This window comes from Schistocerca piceifrons, chromosome 1 (genome assembly GCF_021461385.2).
Source record: "Schistocerca piceifrons isolate TAMUIC-IGC-003096 chromosome 1, iqSchPice1.1, whole genome shotgun sequence".
NCBI classification, from domain to species: Eukaryota; Metazoa; Arthropoda; class Insecta; order Orthoptera; family Acrididae; genus Schistocerca; species Schistocerca piceifrons.
The window spans coordinates 739,478,452-739,495,065 of NC_060138.1; the positions used below are offsets into that span (position 1 = coordinate 739,478,452).

Here is a 16,614-nt window from a genome sequence, read left to right on the forward strand (position 1 = left end):
GCATTAAGTGGATTGAAATATTCACTGCAATATCCATCAATGACGTACAAAAAGTGGAATATCTGTGACTTAACCACTGACCTTTGTGTGTTCTTAGTGTCCAAACAGAAAAGACATGTACCTCTTTCTGTGTAATTATTCATGAAATAAAGCATTATTATTGTTCCATACTGTGCTGTACCTCAGTTATATCTTACCTGCATTGCATCTGTGCTACAAATTGTTCTGTAATTACATGTTATACCTGTATTGTCAAACCACATACCAATAGGCTATGGGCCCAGGTAATGCAACCAGCAGAAACAACATTTGCACAACAGATATGGTGCTTATGACTGCTGCACATGGAGCTCATCTAAAAATGCAGTCATGTGATAATTACAACAATGGAAAATACCAGCTGAAGCACTAGTCATCAAAAATGACATTTGGGGATACATATCTGGAGGCTTATCATAACCTGCAATGGCTGATGAAGGTGAAGTGCTCTCTGCTGCAGAAAATACACACAAAGCTTGGCTAGCAGCAGACAGAAGAGCAAAAGCAGATTTTATTTTATCCCTCGGTTCCCCTGAGTTGAGGCAAGAAAAGAACTTCACTGCATAACATTAGGTATGAATTAAATGGTGGTTTATTGTCAACAATGCTGCTTTACAGTCTTCCAGATAGTTACAACAATTTTAGATGAAATGTTGAATCTTACGACAATTTACCAGATGTTGAGACTGTAAAAATAAAAATCTTGGAAGAACACAGCACAAGGATTTGGAAAAACAGTGAAAGTGTGAGCACTGTGATGTTTGTTAAATTGGGTAAACATTTCATGAATGAGCCAAAAAGTGCTGTGAGTGACAGTGAGAAATCAGAACAAAACTCAAAACAAAACCAAAAAAAGGAAAAATGTAGCTTTTGCATTAAGAAGGTACACATAGGAGATGAATTTTTTTCAAGAATAAACTAAGTATACAAGCTGCAAACAATCAGATGATGAATAATTTTACAGCTCTGAAGAAGACAGACTTCAGGTCATTAAAAGCCAACAATTCAATCCAGACAATAACTTATTATATGATGAAGATAACAATTCTTCAAGTGTCACACCTGCTCAGCAGCCTGTGCCAGGTGTGGATTTTTCAGATGTTTCAGTACATGATGCTAACTTCATTTCAAATACAACAGAGGTGAATGTCACTGGTGAATTATGTGGTCCAGATCATGAGGAGTGGAGGCTGAGGAGAAAAGCAAGAATAGTTGCATGAGGATTCAGCTAATGGCCTGGAGTTGACTTTGTGGTAACATTCTCTCCAGTTGCAAGAATTGAATCATTTGACTACTCATTCCTCTGTCGGTCAAATTTGACTTACGTTTTCTCAGCCAGTCAAATTCGATGTGTTTAGAGATGGATATCACCACTGAATTTCTCAGTGATGAAACTGACACAGAAATATTCATGAACAGCTGGACTCACTGGTCAAATTCTTAAAAAAGATAAAATATATGAAGAAAGATATTCATATAGTCAAGAAGGCATGAGACTCACTCCAAACACTGAAGTGTGCAAAATGAGAAAAGCCATTTATGGGCTATGCCAAGCTGGTCCGCAGTGGTATGCCATGTTAAATTCAATCCTAATGTCTGTTGTATTGCATTCCTCAAATTCAGATCCAAACATCTTTGCAGACAGAGTTCAAAAATTTCTAGTCATTGTACTAATTTATCTAGATGATACTATATTCACTTCAGCAAACCACCAAAGAACAAAACAAATCAAGGATGAGTTATCTGACAAAGTATGTCAAGGATTTTGGTGCCATAAGGTGTTACCTGGGCATCAAAGTAAATCAAACTGTTGACAAAATTACTTATGTCAAAATGACAGTTCTGGATTTTCCATTATGTCAAAGTGGCTATATCATAGAAGTTTTACACTGGTTCAGAATGGATGATTGCAAGCCATTAAGGACTCCATTGGCAAATGGGAAATAGTTGGATGCAACAGCTATGAATACAGAAGATTATACTCATTACCCATTCAGAGAACTGATTGCAGTGTTGACATACATTGCCATCAGTACTCAACCTGACATAAGCTATGCTGTCAATAAGCTACCCCAGTACAATAAAAGCCATACTTTTATTCACTGGCATGCAGCTAAGTGAATCCTTAAATACTTCAAAGGAATCATGGACAAAAAAGTGACCTACATCAAGGATTAGGAAGGAATCTTCAGTTTCACAGCTGCTGTTGGGCAAGTTCTGGAGCTGAGAGGAAGTGGTATACGGGCTGCAGATTCACCTTATCCTGATCAGCAATCTCACTGTGTTCACACAAGTGTAGATCCATTGCTCTTTCATTGACTGAAGCTGAGTACATGAGCCTAGCACCAGTAGCAAAGGGAGCAATTCACCTGTCAACATTCCTGAAAGAGAAGGAAAACTGTCAGACATCACCCTGTTCACTGACAATCAGTCATCTGAGAAGTTAGCACATAATACAGTTTCTCACTCAAAGTTGAAGCACACTCGTATAAAATATCACTTCATACATCAGGCTCTAGAAGAGTATCTGGTGAAACTGGAATATCAGCCAACAGAAGATATGATGGTAGATGTACTCATTAAGGCTCTTCCTGCACCAAAGCACAAGAAATGTGTTGAAGAACTTAGACTTCAATCCTAAAACAACAAACTTAAGACTCAGTTTTTAATTTATAACTGCTACAAAAATTGAGGTTTAAATTTTACACCCACATAAGATCTTTGGTGTCTATAGGTGTCACTGTGCATGTTTTCAAGTCAAAGTACACATTATCCAAAATATTCACGTTCTAACACAATTAGCTGACCCCACTTGGCCAATATACACACGGGTGTGCTTATTGACAATATGAACACCAACTCTCAACTATCCATGGGGTCACCATTATACATTCCATCACACAATGACATTCAGAAGACACTCTGTGCTTGTAGCATTAAAAATAAAATAACAATTCCTGACAGGTGTGCAATCCAGTGATATATTTAATCACAATGTGTCTGCAGCCCAGAGTCATGAATTAACTCATCTGCCAATGTAATTTGTACAGATCCTTTGACTTTTTAATATAATCCCAAGGCTACTTTTTCTTTAATCTCATTTGAACATTTATGTTAAAGAGTGAAAGATGAAAAAACCTGGTGTAGCTTGAGGTTTAAAATTACCCATGATTAGAGAGCCTAATAATTTGTCTTCTGCATTGCTAATGATATCCTCTAATGAGCAAGTAATTGTTATAGTTGTTCCTTTTCACTTGCAGATAACTGATGTAGAGATGAAGTTAGTAAACTAGATACTTCAAGTGATGAAATTAATTCAAAAAAATTAATTTCTGTCACAAATTCTACTATCCATTCGTAGCCAAGGTTGGTGCCTGAGTGCTCTTTCATTCTTTACAGTTAAGTTAAATTGTTGTCGAACCAGTAGTGACATTCACTGGAATACATCCAATGCACTGAACATGATGACAAGAGTATCTAGCAAATTTTCACTCAGGAAGCTGTAACAAAAAATTAGATTTCACTTAACATGCCATTTTTTTCAGTAACTATGCAACAGGGAGCACCCATATCTTATTCCATTTGCTAATCGTGTATGTTGACCCTTACTGAAAGTATCTGGTTCAAATGGCTCTGAGCACTATGGGACTTAACTCCTTGAGGTCATCAGTCCCCTAGAACTTAGAACTACTTAAACCTAACTAACCTAAGGACATCACACACATCCATGCCCGAGGCAGGATTCGAACCTGCGACCGCAGCAGTCGCACGGTTCCAGACTGTAGCGCCTAGAACTGCTCGGCCACTCCGGCCAGCACTGTAAGTATCTGTTCTTCAGTGAATTAATTTCATTAATTTCTTCAACTTTTCAGAACTGTTATATAGTAGTGATGTTACTTTGGCAACTTGGTCTGTGCAACAAAATTCTTGAGACGCGTTTTCTGGCCTGTGTATTTTAGCAATACAATCCTTTTACAGCATTTTTTTTGTACTGATATATTCATAGATTAAGTATTTGTTACATCTTCAATGTCAAAAATTATTCATAACATAGATGAATGTTATTTATGTTCACTTCCATTTAAGATGTAGTTAATTAAACAGGCTAAATTGGTAACTCTGGCTGCATCGTGATGATTTACAAGTAGTTGGTTTGCTTTATTTAATTTTTGTTGAAGTGTTACGTAACTGATACATATCTTGGTATGTCTTCAATGTCTTGGTTTTGTTTTTTTGTAGTTATATAATGCACTGCTTCAAGCCTGCTCGCAATTTCACATGTTTCTGCTTCTGCAGAATTGTTGATTTCTTTACAGCTTACTCCTCTGCATAAGTCACAAAACTCAAGATAAAGTAGACTTTTTTCAGTTAAATTTCAGTCTGGAAGTTCAGCATACTCATAATGGGCAACATCATTGTTCAGCCATGAATCGAAATTAATAATACCTTTTTTGTTCTGCTGAGCATTGAAGCAAAATTTAAGCTTCTCAGCTTAGTTGTACATAGTGTGGCTGCACAAGAGTTTGGAAAGGAAATATAATATAATATTCAGCAAACGGCAAGAGGGAGTCATAAATTAACTATTTAGAAACACCAATGCAAAGAAAGTTCCTTACTACAGAGGTTTGATTTTGCTGTCACATGGCCTAAAACCTGCAACCAAGGATGAACAAGGCAGCTATCAACCTTGTTTTTACCCCAACAGTGCTTAATGAAAGGCATTGAGAAAAAAAAATTTTAATTGTCTACTTTGACATTAAAAGCATGTGGTCATGTGCCACATAAGTGTATATAACAATGTTTGAGGTGCAAAATGGTGACGAAGAACATCACTGCAAAAGTGCAGGATGGTTATAATAAAACTTTCGTGACCTGAGAGTGCTCCCACATAAAACAAGTGATTGTAGTACAGTGAAACTTTGTGATGAATGAATATTTTAAAGAAACACATTTTAATTTACACATGAAAGGGTAGAATTTGTTAATTGCCTACCATGTTTACATTCCAGCCTACAAACATTGCTCAATGTGATGACCATCTGCATCTGTCTAGCATGAAACCGTACTAAAGATTGCTCTACTGTTGCCTAAAATATCTCAGTTGGGGTATTGGCTACCTACCTTACTATGCTCATCTTCAGTCTCCAGCATGTAGTAATGTCACAGCCAAAATCACATGAGTTCAGATCTGGTGATCTTGGTGGCCACTAGTTTGGAACAACTGGCCAATGATTTGGTTTTCTCCAAATGTTCTTCAACCCCAGTTTGGAAAGATGGCCTCTCCATATTCCTTTAATGTGTTGATACTTGTGAAAAGCAGCAGCACTATTGTGTTTTTTTGATAAAACAGTGAAGCTTTATGAGTAAAGCCCTGCTCATCTTGTCCAGACCTATGTTGACTGTCTACAACTGTAATTTGCACTGGTGCTTGTTTTTCAACACTAGAACACCACACCAGTACCAGTACCTGATGGCACATCATGTCACTACCAGTACTAACAATGCAAATCCTGCAGTGCACAGTTTGAACATCATTCCTATAAAGTGGGTACCCATTAGGTAAATAGTTTTCCAACTACACTGCCTCAAGTAGCGAAATTTTAACTATAAACACTGCTCAGTTGCTGCTGAAGTATTGGTTATTCATCATTTTTTAATGTTCCCGTTAATAAATGTCAAAGAAACATATATCACACTAGACTAATTTGGTTTCACTTTATCAAATGAGCATGTAAAATTTTACTTTAAAAAAACATTTTATTTGTCACAGGAAACAAACTGACACTTTCCATCGACAGGGTTCACATGAAAGATGTGATGTGTATTATTTGTTTGGGCTACAAAATACACATTGCAAAAATCAAAACTGCAAATATCTGCTGAATTACCAGATAAAATATACCTAACAACTCTTAGGATGGATATTTTGTGTATGTGAGGCTCATTTTTAAAGTAAGAACTGATAGCACATCATGTCCGCGCATCCTGTCACATGACATCTGTTCATGGTCGGCCACTCTTGGCAAGTCTCTCACTACACTGCCATTATGTTTCATGTCTCTGCCAGCGTTGCTTGTATGGCTATCGTGCTTCGTTTGTCGCAATGTCAGTCAGTAATCCTGCCGATTGTGAAGGTGCTCAGTTGTTCAGTTCTTAAATGCAAAACAAGTTTGTCTTGCTGAAATTCACTGGCAGCTCATTGACATTTATGGTGCAGATAGGCCTACTGTCATGAATGAAGACTTGACACAGAAAGTTGATGAAACAGTTCTCCAAAGTAGGCACTTCACTGTTGATTAGCTGCACCAGAAATTTCTACAAGTTTCAAGATCAGTAGTTATTCACATTCTTACTGCCTAACGTCACTATAAAAGAATGTGTGCAAGATGGGTGCCAAAAATGTTGACAGAATAACACAAAACAATTTGTCCATTTTAGAGTGCTATCACAAGGATGATGATAAATTCTTGAGTCACATTGCGACTGGTGATGAAACATGGATTGTGCACTGCACTCCAGAGAATAAACATCAATCCAGTGAATGGCATCATTTAAACTCCCCAATGGAACTACAAAACTTCAAACAAGAACCTTCAACATGGAAAATCATGGCCACTTCTGGGACTAGAAAGTAATTCTTTTGTTACATTTTCTGCCAAGAGGAATGATAATAAATGCTGAGAGGTACTGTGAAACTTTACTAAAGCTTAGATGCGCTATTCAAAATCACCTGTGGGGACTGCTCCCTACAGGCGTCATTCTGCTTCACGACAATGCTTAGCCTCATGCTGCAAAAAGAATAAAGATGCAATTGGACAAGTTTCATTGGGAATTATTGGATCATACACATACAGCCCTGGATTAGCTCCATCAAACTTTCATCTGTTTCCAAAACTGAAGAAATTTCGTGGTGGAAAGTATTTGGAAAATGATGACATGTTGGAAGAAACTGTTGCTCACTAATAGCAGAGTTCTTTGATGCTGGGATCCAAAAGCTTGTGCCATGACTTGACAAATGTTTAAATGTTCATGGTGACTATGTTGAAAAGTGGAAAAATGTGCATATTGTAGTTTTTGATACAATTTAGATTCATAAATACAGTTTCTCTAACTCCCTTACAAATAGGTTCTTACTTTAAAAATGATTCTCATAAATTTCCACTGCAGTGAATACTCTATACACATTTTTCTCCCTGTCTTCTTCCTTACCTCACTTATTGAAGGAAGCTGTGCAATCCTACTTCAGCATAGCCTGAATCACAAATTGACTCTTATGGTCTCATCCTGCTCATTTCATCTCTTCAACCACCAAAATTTGTAATATTTATTTAGAACACCCAAAGAGTAATCAGTGTTTGTTTTGAAATAATGCCTTTAATGAAATGTCCATTTACTATCTAGTACATATTACTCTCATTCATCTTCACAGTTTCTATGATTTTAATATTAATTTTCTAATTTATAATGTTGCCAACCCTTGCATCCCTTACTTCTGCTAAGTACAGTATTTCTGTTTTAATAGTTTCCTGTTAAAAGAAAACTATAAGAAGTTGTCTGATTTGTATTTTACTAGCTCGCTACTTCATAACACGTGCACTGCTCGCAGCTGAAAATTTTGTCCAAGCACAACAAATCTTACGAGATAGTGGCTGTGGTGCAGCAAATGCTGTGAGCATCAATATGACATTTTTAAACCAAGAAGGGGATCGTCTGTTCCACAATGCTGAAGTAGGACCTGCTGCCAATGGAGCCACGGAGAGTGCCCTGAGCGTTCTCACTGCTAGTCCTGGAGAGCATATATATCACTGTAACAAGTATGTAAACTTGTACATATACTTCAAACAATTCCTTTAGTTGTTTTCTTTCATGTTAGAAGCAACATTCTCCTGTACCCCAGCAACTCCCATAGTAGTATACTGTGCAAAGTGTAATGTAAGGTACTCCTGTATAATCTAGTTTCCAACCAAATTCATTTTGAAATGCCCAGACAAAGACATCTACTGGTCTGCTAAGTATTACAGCATGATTCCCAAGTTATGTTTTCAAAGTTCTAAAAGCAATGTAGCTTGAAATCAGTTTGTGTGCACATTCTTAAAAAATAAAAGTCACTGATAATCTTGTCATTGAGTGGCCAATAGCTCCTCTCCAGAACAGTCGAAACTACCTATTATACTTTCCAAGACCACAAGTGATGCATGGAGACAAGCTTCCCAGGAGACAAGTTATCCACTGCCCCAAATTTCGTTTATGATAACTAGAGATAGGCCAAGCTGCCTTGTGAAATTATTTGAGATGACTCTTATATGCAATATCTACATTGTATTTTGCTGCCCTCCTTGCAAGCCATCCTGGGCTTACATTTCAGCCTCATAATGCTTGCCCACACATGTTGAGAGTTTCTACTGCTTGTCTTCATGTTTGCCATACCCCACCATGGTCAGCAGCGTCACCGGATCTCTCCCCAACTGAGAATGTTTGGAGCATTATGGGCAGGCTCCTCCAAGCATCTCAGGATTTTGATGAACTAATGCACCAATTGGACAGAATTTGGCATGATATCCACCAGCTTTATCAATGAATGCCAAGTCAAATAACAGCTTGCTTAAGGACCAGAGGTGGACCAACGCATTATTGATTTGTTCAATTTGTGAAGCACTTTTTCTTGAATTAATCATCCAATTTTTCTGAAATTGTAATCATTTGTTTGTAAGGAACATCACATCTGCCCATTCAGACAATTCCCTTGTGGTGCATCTTTGTGTGTGTGTGTGTGTGTGTGTGTGTCTTAGAATATATTTTCTTATGAATTGTATTTTGTAAGAATTGATAATTAGGTGTTGAATACCTTGTTAGGGTTGAAAAGTAGACTTCCTAGATGTACCATCAAGACCCCACTGCCTGCAACACATGTTGCAACAGCTCCTCAAATCAGAAAAATTATAGTAAGCTTGGGGACTGCTTTGTCATACAAATGCACTGAAGAGCCAAAGAAACTGGTACAACAGGCTAATATCATGTATGGCCCCCATGAGCATGCAGAAGTGCCACAACACGGCGTGGCATGGACTCAACTAATGTCTGGAGTAGTGCTGGAGGGAATTGACACCATGAATCCTGCAGGGCTGTCCACAAATCCATAAGAGTATGAGGGGCTGGAGATCTCTTCTGAACAGCACATTGCAAGGCATCCCAGATATGCTCAATAATGTTCATGTATCGGGAGTTTGGTGGCCAGTGGAAGTATTTAAACTCAGAGGAGTGTTCCTGGAGCCATTCTGTAGCAATTCTGGGTGTGTGGGGTGTCACATTGTCCTGCTGGGATTCCCCAAGTCTGTCGAATGCACACTGGACATGAATGGGTACAGGTGATCAGACAGGATGCTTATGTACAAGTCACTAGTCAGAGTCATATCTAGAAATATCAGGAGTTCCATATCACTCCAGCTGCACACATCCCACACAATTACAGAGCCTCCACCAGCTTGAACAGTCCTCTGCTGACATGCAGGGTTCATGGATTCATACACGTCCATCCACTCGATACAATTTGAAAAGAGACTTGTTCGACCAGGCAACATGTTTCCAGTCATCAACAGTCCAATGTTGGTGTTGATGGGCCCAGATGAGGTGTAAAGCTGTGTGTCATGCACTCATCAAAGGTACATGAGTGGCCCTTCAGCTCCGAAAGCCCATATCAATGTTTTGTGGAATGGTTTGCATGCTGACACTTGTTGATGGCCCAGCATTGAAATCTGCAGCAATTTGCAGAAGGGTTGCACTTCTGTCATGTTGAACACTTCTCATCAGTCATCGTTGGTCCTATTCTTGCAGGATCTTTTTTTTTTTTTTTTTTTTCTGCAGCAATATTGGAGATTTTATGTTTTATCAGCTTCCTGATATTCACAGTATGCTCATAAAATTGTCTTACAGGAAAATTCCCACGTCATCACTACCTCAGAGATTCTGTGTCCCATTGCTTGTGCGCCAATTATAACATCATGTTCAAACTCACTTAAATCTTGATAACGTGCCATTGTTGCAGCAGTAACCAATCTAAAAACTGCACCAGACACTTGTCATCTGATATAGGCATTGATGACCACAGTGCCATATTCTGCCTGTTTACATATCTCTATATTTGAATAAGCATGCCTATACCAGTTTCTTTGGTGCTTCAGTTTATTTTTGTGTTGTAGAATAAATAAAGTTCAATCGTGATGGTAGTTAAATAGATATGAAAATAACATCACACAAATAATAGTCCCTCAAAATTTTGGTTAAATCAGTGTATCTTCTTTAACTTCACTTCTCTGCTGCAGATAAGGCTCACAGTTCTTCCACCTCAGTAAGTACATGATGACTCCTGTTCATTGTACTCCATAATATGGTTATTTTTGGAGTGCTTCATGTATCAAATATACAGTTTCCCCACACAGGCTGAAACTATGTCATCTTGCCTTAAATGTTGGCACTGTCACTGTATGATACCTGTAGTGCTGTGCACAACTTTGCACTCATAAGCTGAAGAGCAATTAACAATATAGTTATTAGTTAATTTTGTCTAATCTTGAAATCAGTATTTCCATTACACACGTCAGGTTCGATGACACTTGTATAAATGTGAAGCACATTGTTTCATTACATTCATTAGCATATACTCTTGCTAGCAAGCAGTTCCAACAATTAATGCTTACAAAGACACTGATGGCTTCTGAACCAGTATATCTAATCATAGTTAAATTTATGTACAACATTTTAGTACATCCACAGACTCATCACTTTACATACAAATTGGTTTCATCAGTTTAATTTTCAGCAAGAAAATTTAATACAATTAAATTTAAATGCATACTCCTTACACTACACAAAAGCCAAACACAAGAAAGCCAATAAAGTACAGGGTATCCATAAAGGGATTTCCCACTTATAAATATTAATAGTATCAACTGAAAGCATTGTAAAGTTTTGGTTCAAGGTTACAATTAAAGTGTAACTCAAACAGTTTTAAATAATCACATGCCTGAGTACCAATTTGTTGTTCCCCCTCGCAGTGCCATATATGCAGAATGGTGACATCTGAGTGTGAAGCATTTTGTGTGAATCTGTGGTTTGAGCTCAACGTGTGTTTCATTTAAAGTCTGCCCTCATGTGGCAAAAACATCCGACAATGGTACAGTCAATTCAGATGACCAGATGTGTGTGTAAAAGGAAAAGCACGGGGCAACGGAAAGTGTCTGAAGAGGATACTCACCATTTCAGGGCATCTTACCATCGTAGTCCACAGATGTCTGTTCAAAAAGCAAGCCTTGAACTTCAGCTGCAAAAGCTGACAGTATGGAAAGTTTTAACAAAACTTTTACTCATATGTCCATACTGGTTACAGTTGGTCCATGTATTGTGCAGCAGTATAATTTTATTGTGAATGTTTTGTGAAGGCTAGGTCTGGGCCAGTGTGCCAATCAGAACATTAACAAGGCACACTGCTGATGTAATGGATGTCAGAGATGAGCATTGCCACACAACCTTAGACTGAGGAAGGCAGAAATGCAAATGTTGTAGTGCTGCATAACAAGGCACTCTGATGTAACATTACGTAACTTCATTGCCAGGGCACCACTGTAAAGTCAAATGTAATCAGAAAGACCTGAGCTCAATGACCCAGCATAATTACTGAACTACAGGAGACAAGGTGTGCTGACAGGACCAATACGGGAAGGCAAATGCACTGATAAGCTAGAGCCACCGTGTCTTAGATGCAGGCTCAGACCTCAAATTACAAGGCTTTTGGAGCTCAAAGACACATTCAGTCATGCTGCCATGCTATCCATATCAGTAGAACCAGAGAAAATGACAGTCTATTGAGTTTCAGTGAACCATGACAAGCAGACTGATGATGGCCTGCCTACTACCTGCTTGCTGACTTCAACACCAAGATGCAGCCAACCTGATGCATACCATAGCCGTAGTCTGCCATTGCTGTCCACTAGGTATCACAGATTAGAAGACCATTGTGTGGCCAATCCTCCACTACAGGTCATTGCAGACGATCTGCGAGCTACCATCTCCACACTGACAGTTGTGGCACATTTGTGCAGCCTCCTGGCAGACTCATGAGCATGTGCTGCAATCTTGGTCAATTCATGGTAGACCACTAGGACCTAGTCTTCATGTCAACCAACACACTGGACCACAGTTGATAATCTTGACCTAATTGCGCAACAATCTGTCTTCAAGAGCGCTCAGGTGGGAGCCGCACTGTATCGCTGAATGTTCCGTGGGTGACGGCTCCACATTCCTGTGCTGCCACCAGCACAGCATGTGGCCATGCCACTAACCTGATGAGTGACATCATGGCTTGCCGATGAGGCATCAGCACTTCTTCACAGAATGTGCACTTACATCCGGCCGCCAACTGCTGCCCCGAAACTCACCACGATAAATAAAAATTATTGCAAATATCACTGTATGACTGTCACCTCTGGGCATAAACTGGGCCACTCACACAACATGACCCCAGCTACCTGGGTCACAACATTGGTATTAGAAATGGATGTCACCTCAGGACTTCAGTGACAGTGGAACCATGTCTGCTCCCATTCCTGGGAATATGGCTCAACTGCTGCAGGGTTGCAGTTTAGTGTGCACGTTTTTGTTTGGCTGCAGGGAACATAAGGAGTCAGTGAGTTTTCTGGCAAGTGTCTAGTTGCATTTATATGTATTGGATAAAAGGAGTGAACATAGGCAGTGATCAAAGATGGTGTATATCAATTTGTACCATTTCAAGACATACTGTATTGTGTTGTAAGCCTAGCTCATTCATTGTCTTGGAGTATGAGATACTGATACTCGTGAGTAACCATTCTAGCTGAACATTTGGTTGTAATAGTGTATGCTAGTCTATTTAAGTGTCTGCATCATCATTTTAGGTTTTCCTCCTTTGCTGGGGTTTGAATAATTGCTAGCAGGTCAACCATGTCATTGTCCATTTCACAAGGTTCTACCCTGGAGCAAACACAGAGAGTGAAGATTGTGGCAGTTCCTGTAAATTTACTTCATACACAAAGCACTAATAGTGTGCAAGTAATGGAGAATAACATAACAGTATCAGCTCCAAAACCTTGTGAAAAAGCAATATCTCAACTGTCTTGAGGTGCCAAATGAAGTAACTGTGTACTATAAGGAAGAAAATTGGCATTTGAGAAGCAACATGGTTGATCTTGATTTAGGTGCAGTAGTATCTACACCAGTGGGTGATATTGATTGTTGTTTTGAGGCCTTGTAGACTGGGCCAGATGTACTGGGAAATATATGTGCCACTGACTTTTGCATTGTGCAGACAGTAATTGCAGATGGTGGCTTTAAGGTAGATACTATTCAGAATACACAGAAAGCTGTTGATGATGTTGGTCATGTTGCAAATGTTGTGGCTAATGTAGTAGTACAGGCACATTTATTTCTGAAGGACTCAGCTTTGTCACCAATTGGTTAGGGGCAAGAGGTGGGGGGAGGAGAGGGAGGTGAGGGGGGGGGGGAGGAGGAAAATGATAGTAAGGCTAAAGATCAAGCCAACGGGACAGAATCCTTTCAAGAATATGTGCCTGCCAATACTTGCAGTGTGATAGGAAATATGGGTAAGAGAAAACATCATGTAACTGTTCAGAAAAACTCAGTCAAATTTGTAAGACGTTGTTTCAACTGAAGGAGACAGATGTATGTGTTACATTGTCACAGGGTTCTATTACCGTGAAGGTAGGACCACTTAAACTGCATATGGCATCACTAAGATTCAATACACACAGTAAAGTGCAAGAAACACAAGAGTCGATTTTAATAAAAAGATAGTATAAAGAAGCATGGCACTGCAAGGTGTAGTCAATCTGTAACTAGCTGTAAAATAAGAGAGGTAACTGGCTCTACCAATCAGTGTATTGTACTAGGAAGTACTGCAAGTAGTTGTGTAATCATAGTTTAATGATATGTGTTTTGAGGAAGTGTAAGGGAAACTTTTGTTTCAAAGGTAAACTTCCAGATGAAATACCAAAACATCAGGTTAAAAAAATCCACCTGATAAACATGCAAAGACAAAAATAAGGATAATGTAGCATAAATGTGAAAGAGAGTTCAGCAAACTGAAACTTAAGGAAAATGGTATAGAATTAGGAAACAGAGAGACATTCCATGTACGTCAATTCTCAAGAGTAAAACAGATGGTGCAGTGGACACAGTTTACAGTTATGTAATTAGATCTAAGAGTGTTGCAGAGGTGAGCTCAGAACAGAAAAGGCTGGCTCTTGGCTGATGTGCCAAGTGGAATGTCAACAAGGTGTACTGCTGACATAGCAGAGTCAGGGCATGAGGTGAGCATTGCCACACAATCTCAGAGTGAGGCAGGCAGAAATGCAAACATTGCAGTGCTGCATAACAGGGAACTGTGAAGCAACAGTTCATAACTTCAGTGGCAGGTTGTCACTGCAAAGTCAAATGTAGCCAGAAAGACTGGAGCTCAGTGACGCAGAATAATTACTGAATTACCACGGTGAGGCTAGGAGCACTGACGGGACCGATAAATGAGGGCAAATGTGCTCATACACCCAGAGCCACTGCATCATTGGTGCAAGATCAGTCCTTTAAATAATGAGGATTTTGGAACTCAAAGACACATTCAGCCATGCTGCCATTCTTTCTGTGTCTCTAGAACCAGAGAGAATGATAGTCAATAGAGTTTCAGTGAAACCATGCCAAGCTGATTGATGATGGCCTGCTTGCTGATTTCAACATCGAGATGCAGCCAACTTCGTGCACACCATAGCTGTGGTCTGCCATTGCCTGCAACTGGGTCATGGTGTGTGGCAAGCCCTCCTCCACTAAAAGTCATTGCAGAATATCTGCAAGCTGCCGTCTCCACAATGACAAGTCTGGTGAGTTTGTGCAGCCTCTGGGCCAACTTGTAAGCAGCTGCTGTAGTCTTGGTCTATCCATGGTGGATGACCTGGGCCTAGCCTTCACAACAACCAACATCCTTGACCACAGTCAGCAATCTCCACATGAACAAGTGACGTGCTGTCTTCAAGAGTGCTGATGAGGTAGAAGCCACACTGTATAGCAGAATATTCAGTGGGCAATGCCTCCTCATCTCTACACTGCCACCAGCGACTGTTGCACCGATCTGCAGAATGACATCACATTTCATTGATGAAGCATTATACACTCCTGGAAATGGAAAAAAGAACACATTGACACCGGTGTGTCAGACCCACCATACTTGCTCCGGACATTGCGAGAGGGCTGTACAAGCAATGATCACACGCACGGCACAGCGGACACACCAGGAACCGCGGTGTTGGCCGTCGAATGGCGCTAGCTGCGCAGCATTTGTGCACCGCCGCCGTCAGTGTCAGCCAGTTTGCCGTGGCATACGGAGCTCCATTGCAGTCTTTAACACTGGTAGCATGCCGCGACAGCGTGGACGTGAACCGTATGTGCAGTTGACGGACTTTGAGCGAGGGCGTATAGTGGGCATGCGGGAGGCCGGGTGGACGTACCGCCGAATTGCTCAACACGTGGGGTGTGAGGTCTCCACAGTACATCGATGTTGTCGCCAGTGGTCGGCAGAAGATGCACGTGCCCGTCGACCTGGGACCGGACCGCAGCGACGCACGGATGCACGCCAAGACTGTAGGATCCTACGCAGTGCCGTAGGGGACCGCACCGCCACTTCCCAGCAAATTAGGGACACTGTTGCTCCTGGGGTATCAGCGAGGACCATTCGCAACCGTCTCCATGAAGCTGGGCTACGGTCCCGCACACCGTTAGGCCGTCTTCCGCTCACGCCCCAACATCGTGCAGCCCGCCTCCAGTGGTGTCGCGACAGGCGTGAATGGAGGGATGAATGGAGACGTGTCGTCTTCAGCGATGAGAGTCGCTTCTGCCTTGGTGCCAATGATGGTCGTATGCGTGTTTGGCGCCGTGCAGGTGAGCGCCACAATCAGGACTGCATACGACCGAGGCACACAGGGCCAACACCCGGCATCATGGTGTGGGGAGCGATCTCCTACACTGGCCGTACACCACTGGTGATCGTCGAGGGGACACTGAATAGTGCACGGTACATCCAAACCGTCATCGAACCCATCGTTCTACCATTCCTAGACCGGCAAGGGAACTTGCTGTTCCAACAGGACAATGCACGTGCGCATGTATCCCGTGCCACCCAACGTGCTCTAGAAGGTGTAAGTCAACTACCCTGGCCAGCAAGATCTCCGGATCTGTCCCCCATTGAGCATGTTTGGGACTGGATGAAGCGTCGTCTCACGCGGTCTGCACGTCCAGCACGAACGCTGGTCCAACTGAGGCGCCAGGTGGAAATGGCATGGCAAGCCGTTCCACAGGACTACATCCAGCATCTCTACGATCGTCTCCATGGGAGAATAGCAGCCTGCATTGCTGCGAAAGGTGGATATACACTGTACTAGTGCCGACATTGTGCATGCTCTGTTGGCTGTGTCTATGTGCCTGTGGTTCTGTCAGTGTGATCATGTGATGTATCTGACCCCAGGAATGTGTCAATAAAGTTTC

The 16,614-nt window shown here is 40.8% G+C and overlaps 1 protein-coding gene across 3 annotated transcripts in view; it reads left to right on the plus strand.

The window, feature by feature from the left end:
- LOC124711684 overlaps positions 1-16,614 on the plus strand; it is a 316,172-nt gene that overhangs the window by 286,888 nt on the left and 12,670 nt on the right. For all 3 annotated transcript variants that reach the window (XM_047241901.1, XM_047241886.1, XM_047241894.1), the window contains exon 7: positions 7,613-7,853. In XM_047241901.1, coding sequence (XP_047097857.1) covers positions 7,613-7,853 — 241 coding nt within the window. The remainder of the gene's footprint in view (positions 1-7,612; positions 7,854-16,614) is intronic.